At 41.6% G+C, this 17,199-nt stretch overlaps 1 protein-coding gene across 3 annotated transcripts in view; it reads right to left on the bottom strand.

The window, feature by feature from the left end:
* Positions 1-12,921: 12,921 nt before the first annotated feature.
* The window catches only part of slc1a4 (solute carrier family 1 member 4), a 149,238-nt gene continuing 144,960 nt past the window's right edge, over positions 12,922-17,199 (bottom strand). For all 3 annotated transcript variants that reach the window (XM_052012188.1, XM_052012187.1, XM_052012189.1), the window contains one exon: positions 12,922-16,435. In XM_052012188.1, coding sequence (XP_051868148.1) covers positions 16,201-16,435 — 235 coding nt within the window. In that variant the 3' untranslated portion in view covers positions 12,922-16,200. The remainder of the gene's footprint in view (positions 16,436-17,199) is intronic.

The following is a 17,199-nucleotide window of genomic DNA, read 5'->3' on the forward strand; positions in this document are numbered from 1 at the left end:
AGGGAAATGGATTGCCAACATTTTGGGTTGAGACCCTTCATCTGGAAGGTCTGGACCCAAAACGTCAACTGTCCATTTCCCTCCACAGATGTTGCCTGACCCGCTGAGTTCCTCCAGTACCTTGTGTGTTGCTGGTGGAATGGGTGGATGGGAGTCACATGAAATTTAACACTGAGAAATGTGAAGTGTTTTGGGAGGAAGAATGAGAAGAGGCAAAATAAACTAGAGGGAACCGTTCTAAAAGGGGTATTAGAACAGAGAGATCTGGGGTTCATAGAGTCATAGAGTTGTACATCATGGACCACACAAGCTCCACGTGCACCCATAAATCAGCTTTCCCATTAGAGCTCGAGTTGCACAGATATAAACGCAGAAGGTTATGGATTCAAGTGCCACTCAAAGGACTTGAGCACAAAAATCTAGGCCAATACACCAGTGAAGAAGTGAATCAAGGTTCAGCTTCCCTCTCAAGCTGATGTTAAACATTCTCATAATGGCTTTTTTTTTGAAGGGAGGTATCTCTATTGTTCCTGATCAAAATTTATACCGCAACCAACTTCCCTAAAATAAAACACCTAGTCATTATTACAATGCCCTTTCAGAATCATTTGGCAGACACATTAAATTCTGTGTTTACATATTTATAATATTGACTACAGTTCAAAGCCATTTTGTTGGCTATAAAGTGGTGGACATTAGAAGTCATAGAGTCACATAGCACAGAAAAATGCCCTTTGGTCACAGGACCATGCTGTCTATCAAGCACCCATTCACACTATCCTATACTATTCTCCCTACATTCCCATAAACTCCCCCCAGATTCTACCACTCACCTACACACTGAGGGCAATTTACAGCTGCCAATTCACATATTAACCCACAAGTCTTTGGGATGTAGGAGGTACCTGAAGGAAATCCACACCAGCACAGAGAGAAACTTCAAACTCCATGCAGACTGCACCAGAAGTCAGGATTGAATCCATGTCTCTGATGCTGTGAGCCAGCAGCTCTACTAGAGAAACAAAGGACTGCAGATGCTGGAACGTAAATGAAAAAACACTATGATGCTGGAGGAACTCAGCAGGCCAGGCAGCATCCGTGAAGAAAAGCAGGTGGTCAACATTTCAGGCCAGGACCCTTCTTCAGGACTGAAGGTAGGAAAAGGGGAAGCCCAATATATAGGAGGGAAAAGCAGAGCAGTGATGGGTGGACAGAAGAGGGGTGGCAGGGTGGGCAGAGGGTGGTGATAGGTAGAGGCAGGTAAGAGATAGTGATAGGCAGGTGCAGGGGAGGAGGTGAGAGCAGATCCACCGGGGGATGGGTCAAACGTGAGGAGAGAAAGGAGAAAAAAAAAGGTAGTAAAAAAGAGGCTAGGAAAGGGAAGAGAAGAAGCATAATGGGGGGGGGGGGGGGAGTTGTGGGGAAGTGGGGCGGGGATTACCTGAAGTGGGAGGATTCAATGTTCAGGTCGAGGAGCCGGAGAGCAGAGGAAATCACAGAGGTGGAGCTGTGAGAGAGGGACTCACGAAGCTCCTGTTGAAGAGAGGAAGAAAACTTCTTCAAAGTGGGCATCCTTGAAAAGACTTTGCAGTGGAGCAGTAATACACCTCTACCTGCTGCACTAGTGTCACCCAAAGTATTACTTAAATGCACGTTTTTACCTTTCTTTGTTAATAAAGAAAATAAAAAGCACCACCACGTTACGTTAATTAAATGTATGAACTATGCCTTTAAACAAAATCAACGCTGATATAAAAGCAAGATCCTGGAAATCTGAAATTATAGCTGCCTTTTAAGAGATGGAAGCAATGAACCATTGGGGCATCCCCTTACAGAGAGAATGACCCAGAAATATTCCCGAAGTCACGAAACCTCCCATAAATTACTGGAAAATGTGTGTCAGGTCAATGGGCAGTGATTAGTTACTTGACCAAAGGTTGGGTATATTGGTAGTGGATGCTGGGGTGAAGGGTGCTGGGTATTGTATCAGGCATTGGAAATCCCTTGAAAATTCCATTCATGTTCTCATTAGGTTGAGGACAGTTCTTCTATGTAAATAATTGTGAGCTTCCTCATTACATTTTCTTTGCATTTTGTTATAAGGTTTGAAAAGACCTTTAGATAAAGATTTTTCACATTCACCAGATTCTTTCTTTCCTACAATAGTTATATTTTGTGGGTCGTGGTAATGTGTTACAGCAGAATTAATTCATTACATTTAGTAATGTTACAATTTAGTTCCTATAGTTATGCAGTTGTAACAATTCTTCATATCTTTGACTAGAGCTTTTCCCAAAAGCCGCGTTATCACTATTGAATTTCAAGGACAAATAGTGAAACTGCAAAAAAAGTGCAATCTGGTAAAAAGAAATTCATTGGTAGATCATCTGCCTTTGCATTAAAAAAAAACATCAATTCCTACACACACTTATTTCTTACACATATCTCTGATAACATATATGCACACATAATGATACACAATTGAATTTTTTGAAGAGGAAACTAAGTGTTTCAATGGATATGGTGCAATTGAGGTAATCTACATGGACTTCAGACAGGCCTTTGACAAGGTCCAAAAGGTTAAGCACTCATGGTAAATTGGATCTGCAATTGGCTTGGTGATAGGAGGCAGGGATTGACACTGGGATCCTTTCTGTTGCATACATACAGTCTAGATGTGATTGTAAGAGGTAAAGTTGGTATGTTTGCTGACGGCATGAAAATTGATGGTATTGATGAAAGTGAGGAGGGTAGTCTTTCAACACCTAATGATATTGATGAGTTAGTAAGATAGGCAGAGCAATGCAGATGGAATTTAATTCTGAAAAATGAGAGGAGATGCATTTTGGAGAAATAGTAAGGCTAGAATATGCACAATAAATGCTAGGATCCTAAGTAGTATTGAGGAACAGAAGGACTTTGGGTACATGTCCAAGGATCCCTGAAGGCAATAGCACAGGTCAAAGTTAAAAGTCAAAAGTCAAAGTCGAGTTTATTGTCATTTGCACAAGTACATGTATGCACAGGTGCAATGAAAAACTTACTTGCAGCAGCATCACAAGCACATAGCATTAGAGACACAATAATCACAAGAAAAACAAAGTAAACATAAATTATACAAAATTATACAAGGAGGAACACAATTAAAACAACAAAAAACAAAGTCCATTGTAGTGCAAGTGGTCAAAGTGGTCATAGTGTTGCTATACCGAGGTAGTGATTAGGGTTCTGCAGGTTGGTTCAAGAACTGAATTGTTGGAGGGAAGTAGCTGCTCTTCAACCTGGTGCTTGTGGGACTTCTGTACCTCCTGCCTGATGGTAGATGAGGTAAGATACAAGATATTTATTTATTAGTCACATGTACATTGAAACATACAGCGAAATGCGTCTTTTTGCGTTACTGAGAATGTGCTGGGGGCAGTCACCAAGTGTCGCCACTCTTCCAGCGCCAACATAGAATGCCCAAAGCTCCTAACCTGTACATCTTTGGAATGTAGGAGGAAACCAGAGCACCCAGAGGAAACCCACACAGACACACAAGGAGAGCGTACAAACTCCTTACAGACAGTGGCGCTGTAATAGCGTTACGCTAACCACTACACTACCGTGCCACCCATAGTTAAGCGGGTATTCAGTATTCTTGTTCTTATTAGCTAGGACATAGAATATGTGAGCAGGAAGGTTAAGGTACAACCATATCAAACGTTACTTGGGTCACAACTGGAATACTGAGTGCAGTTCTGGTCACCACACTACAGGAAGGATATGATTGGACTGGAGAAGGTGCAGAGGAAACTCACCAAGATGTTGCCTGAGACAGAGCATTTCATCCACGAGGAGGAACTAGATAGATTGGGTTTGTTTTCCTTTGACAAGAGAAGGCTGGGGGATGAACTGATTAAGGTATACAAAATTATTGAGGTATAGATAGGACTGACAGTGAGGAACCGTTCCCTTGAGCACAGGTGTTTATAACCAGAGGGTGTAGATTTAAGGTAAAGGGTGGGAAACTTTAAAGGGATTTGAGCAGGATTTCCCCGCCCTTCAAAAGGTGATTCAAATCTGGAACACACTGGCTGTGAGAGTAATAGAGGCAGCTACTCCACAATATTTAAGAACCATTTACACTCAGAAAAGTGCATTATATCTGTGGTTGGTAAAATAGAGTCAGATTTCTTTGACTACTTTCAGCAGCCATATAAAAGTTAGGATGGTGCCAGATATTTTGCCACTCTCCTTCCCTTGGAAAATGCATGTCTTAAACTGGGTCTGATTTGAGATGATGTACCCGGGTCAGCCACATGCCATAGAAGTTGGTACGAAAGAAGAAAGGACGGCACGGTAGCGTAGCGGTTAGTGTGACGCTATCGCAGCGCCAGCGATTGGGGTTGGATTCCCGTCGCTGTCTGTAAGGAGTTTGTACGTTCTCCCGTGTCTGCGTGGGTTTCCTCCGGGTGCTCTGGTTTCCTCCCACATTGCAAAGACGTACGGGTAGGTTAATTTGGGTTTAAAATGGGCGGCGCAGACTCGTTGGGCTGGAAGGGCCTGTTACCACGCTGTAAATAAAATTTAATTAATTTAAAAGGAAAAGACCTCAGATTTTTGTTCTTGCAATTACATCAAGTTAACAGAGGTGGCACCAGAGGGCTGCCACAGCTGAATGTTTCTCTCCTCAGGCCACAGTTTCCCTGATGAAATTGTATTCTGCAGAGAATGCACAACCTTAAATTGGGTACGTTCTGAGAAGTCCTGGAAGTGACCATACCAAGAACACTTGATGTGGATTATCCCTGATATCCCACACAGGGTGATCTAGTCAAGGTCTAAATAAGTGGGAGAGGAACTTCCAAGAAAGATGCAAGAAATGTAGAACCATAAGAGATATAACTCAGGTGGAGGACAGGCCTGCAAATTTTTAGTATTCCTTTTCTATGTTTAAGGATTTCTTAATCGACCAACTGTATTTTTTTTATTGAGGGAAAATTGAAAATAGTTACATAGAAGCATACAATGGTGTTAAAGTAAATGAGTACACAAGAGACTGCAGGTGCTGAAATCTGCAGCGAGAAACAAGCCTCTCGAGGAACTCAGCGGGTCCCGATTCAGGGTCTTGACATGAAACGCCAACAATCCCTTTGCCTCCTCAGATGCTGCCTGACCCGCCAAGTTCCTCCAGAAGCTTGTTGATTGAGAGTAAATGAAGCATGGGTTGCAAGGGATGGAGAGGGTGGGGAGAGGGTGGGGTGAAGGGTGAGTGGGGCCTGGAGTGATCAGGGGAGGGGTGGTGAATGAGGTGGAGGGCAAACAGGGCAGAATGAATATAGTGGGCTGTGAATGGAGCAATGGTGGTGAACAGGACAGGATATAACCGAGGGAAAGGGTGTATAAGGCTTGTAGTGAAGGGAGCAGAGAGTATGTTGGGCATGTATGAACAGGGTTGGGGAGTGAATGGGGCAATTTATGAATAGGGTGGGTTTCTAGCATCTTGAGAACTCTATATAAACCTTGATTTCTATACTGATTAAAAATCTTTCTCAGCTTTGAATATATTGCTTCCACAGCTTCCTAAGGCAAGGAACGCCAAAGCCTCACAATTCTTTGAGAGAAGAAATCCTTTCTCATCTCAAATAGGTGCCCCCTTAATCTGATACTGTCTCCTCTGGTTCCAAATCCCCCACATTTACCCTGACAAGCCCCTAAAAATCTTCTGTATTTCAATAATTTCACCTCTCCTTCTTCTGAATTCCAGTGAGTGCAGATCCGACCTTCTCAATCCTTCCACTGTAAGCCAGTCCCTTCTGTATCCAGGTTCATGGTAGTGAACCTTCTCCTGACTGCTTCCAGTGACCCTTTATGACCAAAATTTAGACCATATTCTAGATGAAAATCAAAAAAACTGCAGATGCTGGAAATCTGAAACAAAATCTGAAATGGTTGGAAACACCCAACAGGTCAGGTCAGAACTGGGAAAGAGAAAAAATTAGTTTTCAGTAACAGAGAAGGTGGCATGGGGTGGATGGGTAGAACCAAGGAATATATCTGATAGAGTGAGTCAAAATGGGTTAACGGAAACAGTTACAAGCACATTAATGAAGACATAAGAGACTGCAGATGCTGGAATCTGGAGCAACAAACAGTCTGCTGGAGGAAGCACATTATGCTTCTTTGTCTGTGTAATGTGCTGTTAATAGTGACGCCAGACTATAAAGCATTAAAAAAAAGGATCCAAAATGATAACAAAAAAATACTGTCAATAGTTTCCACCTGTTAAATTAACACGGAGTCACATCAAAAACAATAACTCAAAATTTTGTAATGCTTTTAACATAGTAAAACTGACTACAATAGAGGATTATTAAATAGGGCAGATGACGACCTAAGAGTTGGCTGTTAAGGAGCTTCTTGAAAGGAGGAGTATTTGAGAAGCAGTGAGGTTAAGGAAGACAATACCAAAGTTCAGGGCCTTGGGAGATGAAGGCAAAACCATCAGGGTGAGCTAATGAAATCAGAGAAGCCTGAATTGGAGGAACGTAGATATCTTAGAGCAGGATCGTATGATGGGAAGAGATTACAACATGGGGATGGTGAGTTGGTGGGGGTGATGTCAAGGAGGGATTTCAAATTAAGGGAAAGAGTTTGAAAGCTCATGGAATTTTTTTTTATTGGAAGCCATTGTAAGTGATCCAGTACAGGAGTCATGGGCAAATAGGACTGGCCATGAATTAAAAGAGCTCATACTTATGGAAAGTAGAATGAAGAAGGCTGGCCAAGAATGAACTGACGTAGTCATCTGGAGGCACAATGAAAGCACGGACGAGGTTCCAGCACTAGATGATCTGAGGCAGGGGCAGATCAAAGGTCAACAATCTTGGTGATAGCACTTTATGTGCTCAGAATGAATTGTCAAATATGAGGTGCAAACAGTTTGGTTCAGCTTCAGACATTTGGGGATGGGTGAAGGTTGTGGGCCCAGTCCTTCCAATTTTCTGCTGCTCATTCGGTATTGGATGCTGGATGAGCATGTGGAGGGTTTGAAAGAGGTGGTCAAACTGAGCTGGGTGTTGTTAGCATACGTGTGGAAACTGATACTGTTTCTTTCATTTTTGGATAATGTAGCTGAAGGTCATGGAAACAGGAAGGGACTGGCACAAAGCTTTGGGGGACAAAGGTAACAGTGCGGATAAAGTTTGAGAAACTGTCGTACGTGATTCTCTGGCTACAACTGGATAATTAAGAACAGGATCAAGCCAAATTAAACTCAATAAGAGTCTAGAATGGTTGGAGGATGGTGTGGTCACACAAGAACAAGGACATTCACGAAGGATGCACTTAGTGACTGATCAGAGTTGTTATGGGGCAGGAAGGAAAACTGATAGTCCTGTGTTGCTGCATATTTACACCCAGCAAAAATAAGGACAGGCCAAAGTAGAAATGAGATTCTGTGCTTCTCAATAGCAATCCTACTAACAACTCTGTGCTATCCATCACAAAGGATAAACAAAACTCCTTAATAACCTTTCAGGCAAAATAAAAATTTGTTATCCAAACTAGCTAATGTTCCATGCAAATCACTATTATTAAGGATAAGAAGGCTCTAAGAATACTTAATGTCAGTTCAAACTTTTATGTTACATGGATTATTGTTCTTAATTAAGCAATATATTGTTTTATTGATTTACAAGTTGTGCAAAGAAAAGCTTGCTCTGGTATACAATAAATGTCATAGATGTGCAAATTAACACTATTGTTATTTCACTGTTTAAAAGTCTGGTTGCCATTTGTGAGGACAGTGGATCAGTCACATTTACATCAACAATCTCCTACAGCTCACCATGAAGACATTACCATTTTCAATTTTAAATGTAAAAGGTGGTAAAAATCTCTTCTTGTGCCAAAGGGACATGTGGTACAGCTGTGCAGAAATGCAAAGCAATGATTCGCCAAATGCTTTCCCAGGGACCCAATAAAAGATAAATCAACATGAAATGTCAAAGCTTCTCTCTCCACACTTCCCACAATTCCAACATTGTCTGTTTTTGATTTCTGATTTCCCCAGGGATTTTCTTCCATGAAATTATGCTCAGTAGTGGTGCTTATAGCTAGTAACACTAGAACAAGAGAAGGGCATTTAGCCCTTTGAGTCTATTCCGCAATTCAATCCACATGGGGCTCAGCAGAGCGGCTCACTTTTGTGTGAACGCCATCATAACATTCACAAGAGATCAAGAACCCAGTGTGGGGGAGAATATAGATTTGATCACCTGTTGCACCACTTCACACCCCTGCATATCAAGATAGAAGCTGTCTTTGAGCCTGGTGCTGTGTTTTCAAGCTTTTGTATCTTCTGCCTGATGGAAGAGAGAAGGGAGAATGACAGGGATAGGAGTGGTCTTTGATGATGTTGGCTGCTTTCCCGAGGCAGCAGGAAGTGTATTCAGTGACTTTTGGATGCTCTAATTTGTTGGAGTCAAAGGCTTTTTGAGGTCAGTAAAGGCCTTGTATAGTGGTTGATGCTTCTCCTTCCATTCATCATCGTACTATAAAGATCATGTCAAGTGTGCCTTTAGGTGGACAGAATCCACACTGTGATTTGGCGAACAGCTCTTCAGTCATAGGGAAACAATGAACACTCCTACCTGTTTCCTATCCTGAAGGCTAACCTGCAGATATGCCCCTGTGTGGTAGCAGGTCCATCTGCAATGTACCCAATGTAGTCTGATCACACGAGTGGCCTGATCCAAGTCTCACTCTGATAGACTGAAAAGACACAGCCAGCCAGCTCTCCCAATATTTCCAAATGTCCCTGACATTCTGAATAAATAAAACTATAAATAAAAATCATATCAAACACTTAAAACTCTTTTAAACAATTAAAAACGTTACAACAGACACAAATAATTATAAAGTGCGTAACTTACCTCATTCTTCCTTGCAGCCATACCATCTCCATTAAACCGTCAGGACACAGGCGCTACAGGCAGAGCCCCCAGCACAAGTCCTGGGGAATCCAGCAGCAGCTCCGAGTCCCACTGTCCGACCACGCAGACTCCAGTGGTGGAGCACACCCGGGCTGTCGATGGCAGAGCTCAGTCGGCAAGTTTGCGCAGGAGGCCGGAGCACACTGGCACTTGCAAAGAAGCAATTGTTGCGACTTTGCTGCATTGTAAGTTCTACCCTTGGAAACCCGGAAAGGAATTCAGGAGAATCCCCTTTTTCAGAGAGTGGCAAGACTTTGGATGGAGCTTGTTGCACCATGAAGGTGAATTCCATGGATTTAAAGGGATTAAGGGAGAGAGATGACAAGGAGCAAGAGGAGGCATGCACCACCTGTGCTGGAAGTCCTGTGAAATTATAATGAGGAATGGTCTTGCCAACAAATGAGTGTTGGGATTCAGGGCTGAAACCACACTTGGAGTAATGCGTGCAGTTCTGGTCGCCTATGAGGAAAGAAGTCATTAAGCTGGAAAGAGTGCAGAAAAGATTCACAAGGATGTTACCAGGACTGGAGGGCTCGAGTTACAAGGAGAGGCTGGATAGACTGGGACTTTTGTTCCCCTGGGGATAAGAGGCTGAGAGTGACCTCATAGGAGGAATATAAAATCATGATGGGCATAGACAAGGTGAATAGTCACAGCCTTCTTCCCCAGGTATGGGAGTGTAAAACCAGACGGCATTGGTTTAAGGTGAGAAAGGAAAGATTAAAAAGGGACCTGAGAGTAAACTTTTCCCACACAGAGGGTGGTGGTTATATGGAAAAAGCTGCCAGACGAAGTGGTGGGGGTGGAAAATACAATGTTTAAAAGACATTTAGACCAGGTCATGAATAGGAAAGGTTTAGAGGAATATGGGCCAAATGCAGATAAAATGGAACTAGTTCGGGTAGATAACTTCGTCGGCATGGATGAGTTGGCCCAAAAGGTCCTGTTTCCATGCTGTAGAACTATGAAGCTATCAAGGTCGTGAGCCTTGATCGGAAATACATTAATCCCATTTATTTTTTCATTTTATCCACGAGTGGATTTATACATAAAAAGGAGGCACTAAACAAGAGTTCAGATTCACCAACTTCTAATCTGATTTTTGTTTAAATTATTCATCCCATTGGGGACCAACTTGTTTCATATACAGATATTAAAAAAATCATAGAAAGTGGCCAGGGAATCATTTGACCAGGGGACATCTATGGTTAAAGGCACGATGATCTATGGAACATGAGTTCTGGCGCTCAAAGCAGAGGCACTTCAGTCATACTTGTGTTGAATTAATTAGTTACTGGTTTATCCTCCTTGAACATATGGCTTTAAGTCTGGCTTTAACACCTGTTTGTAGATAAACAGACAATCAGCCCAAGATCTGTCACAGAAACACTTTCTCCTCATCTACTATTAAAATAGTCATAATTTTTGAATGTCTCTATAAAACCTCCTCTTTGCCTTCTGTGCTGTAGGGACAACCATCTCATTCTCTAGCTAATTAAATTCCCACATTCCTGGCAACTATCTAGTTAATCTTCCCTGCATCCTTTTGAAGGGGTTGTCATCTTTCCTTGACAAAAAAAAGGGAAAAGACTAGCATCAAATCCCCAGGACATCCCAAAGTTTAATTATGTACCTGTTAAGGGTACTTACAATCTTAATCTAAGGGTAGTACTGGCTGTAGGAACTTGCCAGATTCAATCTTGTCTGGTGAAATGAACAAAGAAATATATTAAATTTATCTTCTGTCTTTCTACATTTAGTTATTAGAAATTACACTGAAAGGTGCAGCCCCTTGGAGAACAGCAGGATGTTGGTTGGAAAAATGCACAACACTGATTGACATCTTTAAATTTATTCACTTTGCATACACAGAACTGCATAATTACATCCTTAGCTCCAAAGTAACAAATCCAGTGCTTTAAGTTCACAAAATCAGTGGTCCACAATAGAAACTATAATGTTAGATTACAAATTATTGGAGATAAACTCAAGCTTAAAAGTTTAAATTACATAATTTAAACAAACAGTTAGGATAGCAGACTTTAGTCTGCAGTAACCAAGAGAATTAATATAAACCATCATTTATTTTTTCTCTCCTTGGTTGAACAATACTGCTACTTGTATTTACATTATTGATAACGAAGACTTAAATAAGTTGGACTAGTTGTCAAATAAACATTTTTTTCTAAAAAATAGTGATTGTTTTATCATGTGAGCTTTCTCCTCCAGCACAATATTGTTGCCAAGCAAGGATCTATCGAAGCACACCAGCTCTGGATCCCCCCACTTTATTCAGCCAGGACTCTGATTTTCTATCAGAGGAAAAAGTCTCACATACCCACACATCAGTGGATAAATAAAGTGGCATGCAAAGGTTTGGGCACCCCTGGTCAAAATTTCTGTTACTGTGAATAGCTAAGCGAGTAAAAGATGACCTGATTTCCAAAAGACATAACGTTAAAGATGACACATTTCTTTAAATATTTAAGCAAGATTTCATTTTTATTTTCCATCTTTTACAGTTTCAAAATAACAAAAAAGGAAAAGGGCCCGAAGCAAAAAGTGTGGGCACCCCTGCATGGTCAGTACTTAGTAACACCCCCTTTGGCAAGTATCACAGCTTGTAAACGCTTTCTGGAGCCAGCTAAGAGTCTTTCAATTCTTGTTTGGGGGATTTTTGCCCATTCTTCCTTGCAAAAGGCTTCTATTTCTGTGAGATTCTTGGGCCGTCTTGCATGCACTGCTCTTTTGAGGTCTACCCACAGATTTTTGGTAATGTTTAGGTCGGGGGACTGTGAGGGCCATGGCAAAACCTTCAGCTTGTGCCTCTTGAGGTAGTCCATTGTGGATTTTGAGGTTGTCTAGCTTTTTTTTTTACAGATGGTGTGATGTTTGCTTCCAGAATTTGCTGGTATTTAATTGAATTCATTCTTCCCTCTACCAGTGAAATGTTCCCCGTGCCACTGGCTGCAACACAAGCCCAAAGCATGATTGATCCACCCCCGTGTAACAGTTGGAGAGGTGTTCTTTTCATGAAATTCTGCATGCTTTTTTCTCCAAACTTTCCTTCATCCTCACCACAAAATTCAGCATATGAAGTTTGCAAAGGAACATCTAAACAAGCCTGATGCATTTTGGAAGCCTGATGCATTTTGGAAACAAGTCCTGTAGACTGATGAAGTTAAAATAGAACTTTTTCGCCGCAATGAGCAAAGGTATGTTTGGAGAAAAAAGGGTGCAGAATTTCATGAAAAGAACACCTCTCCAACTGTTAAGCACGGGGTGGGTGGGCATGGATCGATCATGCTCTGGGCTTGTATTGCAGCCAGTGGCACGGGGAACATTTCACTGGTAGAGGGAAGAATGAATTCAATTAACTACCAGCAAATTCTGGAAGCAAACATCACATCATCTGTAGAAAAGCTGAAGATGAAAAGGGATGGCTTCTACAACAGGATAACGATCCTAAACGCACCTCAAAATCCACAATGGACTACCTCAAGAGGCACAAGCTGAAGGTTTTGCCATGGCCCTGACAGTCCCCCGACCTAAACATCATCAAAAATCTGTGGATAGACCTCAAAAGAGCAGTGCATGCAAGACAGCCCAAGACCTCACAGAACTAGAAGCCTTTTGCAAGGAAGAATGGGCAAAAATCCCCCAAACAAGAATTGAAGGACTCTTAGCTGGCTCCAGAAAACATTTACAAGCTGTGATAATTGCCAAAGGGGGTGTTACTAAGTACTGACCATGCAGGGTGCCTAAACTTTTGCTTCGGGCCCTTTTCCTTCTTTGTTATTTTGAAACTGTAAAAGATGGAAATAAAAAATGAAATCTTGCTTAAAATATTAAAGAAATGTGTCATCTTTAACATTATGTCTTTTGGAAATCAGGTCATCTTTTACTCGCTTAGCTATTCACAGTAACAGAAATTTTGACCAGGGGTGCCCAAACTTTTGTATGCCACTATATGTGTTGAGACACTGGGCATGTGTGCTGGAGCCAAAGTGGGCACTACCAGTGTGCTGCCCAATATACATCTCATTTAATCTACTTGATGCAGGTCAATAGTGCAGGTACAAATTTTACTGGATTACCACATTCTGAATGATACATGAAACCACAGGAGTTGCAGTAACACAAGTACAATAACAACAATTTGCATTTATATAGCACCATTACACAACAAAACATCCAAAGCTCCCCACAGGAACATTCTGAACCATAATCTAATACTGATATTAGGGCTAGTCAATAAAAGCAGGTTTTAAGGACCATCCTTTGAGGGATCTCGGGGTCCACGTCCATAGATCCCTCAAGATTGCCACGCAGGTCGATGGGGTTGTTAAGAAGGCATATGGGGTGTTTGCCTTCATTAGTCGGGGTAATATTGCAGCTCTGTAGAACTCTGGTTAGACCACACTTGGAGTATTGTGTTCAGTTCTGGTCATTATAGGAAGAATGTGGAAGCTTCAGAGAGGGTGCAGAGGAGATTTACCAGGATGCTGCCTGGATTGGAGAGCATGTCTTAAGAGGATAGGTTGAGTGAATTAGGACTATAGTCTTCGGTGAGAAGGAGGATGAGAGGTGACTCGATGGAGGTGTACAAGATAAGAGGCATAGATCGAGTGGACAGTCAGACTTTTTCCCAGGGCAAAAAATGGCTAACACAAGGGGGCATAACGTTAAGGTGATTGGAGGAATGTATAAGGGGGATGTCAGAGGCAAGTTGTTTTTTTTTAATACACAGAGAGTGGTGGGTGCGTGGAACACACTGCCGGCAGAGATTGTGGGGGCAGATATATTAGGGACGTTTAAGAGACTCTTAGATAGACACATGAATGATAAAGAAATGGAGGGCTATGTGGGAGGGGAGGGTTAGATAGATATTAGATAAAATTTCGGCACAACATCATGGACCGAAGCACCTGTACTGTGCTGTAATGTTCTATGTTCTATCCCCATCTCTATAACTTCCTCCAGTCCTACAAGGTTCAATGATTTCCTTTTCCAGCCTGCCGCCCTTCCCCGACTTCCTTCACTGTATCGGCGGTGGCTGTGTCTTCAGCTGTCTATGACCTAAACTCTGGAATCCCCTCCCTAAACCTCACAGCCTTTCTCTTCTCTGAGACCGAGAGCTCTAGTGAGAGAATTCCAGAGCCAAGCGCTAATGACTGAAGGCACAGCCTTCAGGGTGGTACCAGGAAGGAAGCCAGGGATGTTGGAGCAGGTGGAAAAGGAAATCATGGAACTCTGCAAGGCCGGAGGAGGTTGTGGAGATGGGAAGGAGCTGGGCTACAGGGATTTCAAAACAAGGGTATGAACTTGGAGAACAGGGTTCCATTAGTCCAGCTGAATCATAACATTTTGTATCAAAGAACATATTTGCTACACTAAAATACAGCCATTAAAATAGTAAAACCAGAAGGTACTGACAATTGGTACCAATTTCATCTCAAGTAAAGATTTCCACAGGACACATTCCCTTTGTTTAGATACAATTGAACTTGGTGAAGGAATCTAATTTGACTCATTATGGTTTGCTCTCACCATGTTCGAAGACGTTTGCAAGCAAAGCAGTATTATATCAGATCGTACATTGCAAGGACTCCTCAGTAAAACCAAAATAAAAGCTCCTGCTTAATGGCCTCAGACTAAAATACATTTCAAATTAAGTTAGCCAGAAACATGACACGTACTAAGAAAAAAAAAACGTTCTAAATGGACTAGTCAATTATTGTTTCTGCATCACAACTTTGAAGGGGTTTTCTTTTCATAAAACAGGTGCCTGTCCTAAGCACTGTAGGCAGGCTACAGATCGTTGGGGAGAGAAACCTATTACCATCATGATGGACGTACACCGGGATTGGATTGATTTCTGTATAGTTTTAGAGCCCAGAGAAAAAAAAACATCTTGCAATGCTCAAAATCCTTGCAGGAGTTAAGCCGTAAGGTTAATGTGGTTGAGTGCCTCCACAGTGACCCTCAATTATTGAAAAGCTGATTAGATTGCTTCTTCAGAACTCCAGTACCTGTTTTGAAAACCTCCTTGGGTGATTCACTCTCCAGGAATTTTAACTTTGCTTTCTGGGGTTTTCATTTTGCATGAGTTTTACAAAAAGAAACCATATTAATTATGGTTAGGAAAAATACATTTGAAAGAGTGATGCTCATTAATTCAGGCCAAAATGGTTTATTCGAAAAAAAGCCACAAATAAATCTCTGAGGCTTTTGCCTTCTTACCTTCTTTACATGCAAAGCTTCCAGCATTTGATTGTTCAGCGTACTCTCAAAAAGGCTGTTGCATCTGTCTTTGTGCTTCTCCAGCCTCAGAAGATACAAAGGCAGACCCAGTTGGGGAGACTGATCCTATTCAAAATGTTACTAAGGGATACCAAAAGCATGCAACAGCAACTCTACATTGCTGCATATTAAATCATTTCCAGGACAAGCAAGGATTCTTTGCTTTTGTTAACCATTTTCATTTGGTTGAGTTCTCTTTGGGTTGTGGGATTTCTCATTTTCATTTCTCTTCTTGGTAGCAGAATTAAGCTTAAGGCAGTCAAGTCAGGACGAGTTTGAAGAGAAGCCAAAATAGAGATAGTACACTTTAAGGCACAAGACTTATTAACAGTACCCTGTACATTTGAAAGACTTTTTTTCATCTGAGAAAATGCTTTAGGCATCAACAATTGGCACACTCATACAAAATACTCTACAAATGGCAATGTATTACTTCATGCATGTGGAAGCAATAAGAACATTTTTAGCCCCCCACATAACAGGGAGATGTTCAATGTCTTACTACCCTTATAAACATTAATGTTTAAAAATAATAACGAAGTTAAAAAGTCGATTGTCACCAACCGCTGTTAAACCTAAATGAAGTTCTTAAACGTTTAAAATTGGTTGAAGGACAGTATGTGACATTTCAAGTCTGCTAGTCATTCACTCCATTGTGCCGCTGCTGTGTTGGTCAGGGAAATAGTCACCGGGGCCTGTTTTGACATGACTGACATTTAACTTTTATTTGGAATGTGATGAAATGGCTAATATGGAGGTGGATAATGAAATGATACTGACATCGGTATCTATAGGGCAGATATGCATATTAAGTAATCAGAAATAGACAGAGAGCACAGGAGATTACTTTTCCCATATAAACATGATAAAATGAGATTCAAACACAGGCTGTGGGGTTTACATTAGATATTTTATGCCCTCACAGTATGGATTCTTTTGATTCTGAATCCACATTACTGGAGGGAGTAGGGGGCTTTTCAGTGTAAGAGACAAGTGGGGATATTTCATTCTCTGAACTAGGGTTAGCCACAGCTTCCACCTTCACATCTGTTAGTTCTGTTTTCTCTGTGTCCAGTTCCTTCAGGCTGGTGTAATGAAGGATTCCCGCTCCCAGAGCATCTCCTTCTACGTTAACCACAGTACAGGTCCGGTCCCTGATTGAAAATCAAAATAATTCAAAATACATTAAAAAACTTCTGCTTGCCCCTCCATTTTCCTCCCCTTCCCTACGGTTGTGCAAGAAATGGCAGGTCTCCGCCACTTGGCCATGTGGTATATTCCCAGGGTGAGCCCTGGTAGGAAGTTTCAACTCGTTCTTTATTGAAGGCATCACATCTGAGTCAAACACAGTCTGCATATGCAGATTTTCCAGAACATCAATCAGAAACAGCAAAACTACAAGGCTTTTCTTGGGAATATGAGAAGGGATAGTTTAATGGGGTCCCAGTTCTGTACAGAACTACAAAGATCCTGTCATGGGAGTGACTGGCAATGAAGTCTAATTTCCTTAGCAATGTACCAAAAGGTGGCAGAAAGTGCCCAGTCAAATTTCTAGAGCGAGACAAAATGACCATGAAATAAACTTTGCTGTGTAACCTTTGCTCTAACTTCTAGGCTATTTCTTCTTAAACAGTGGTCCAGGTGTGGTTTCACCAAAGTCCTCGATAGTAGCGGTCAGACTTCCCTCCTTTTAGACTCTATCCCTCTTATGGTAAAAATCAGCATTCTATTTGCCTTCTTAATCACTTGCTGTACCTGCGGCTGACTTTGTTTCATGTATCAGCACATTCAGATCCCATGGAACAACAATATTTAATAGTCTCAAACCATTTGTGGTGCTTTTCTAACTTTCAGACCAAAATAGATTACTTCACATCTCTCTACATTCCGTTGGCCATCTTTTGGCCATCTGTTTAAC

Source organism: Pristis pectinata, chromosome 3 (assembly GCF_009764475.1).
Source record: "Pristis pectinata isolate sPriPec2 chromosome 3, sPriPec2.1.pri, whole genome shotgun sequence".
NCBI classification, from domain to species: Eukaryota; Metazoa; Chordata; class Chondrichthyes; order Rhinopristiformes; family Pristidae; genus Pristis; species Pristis pectinata.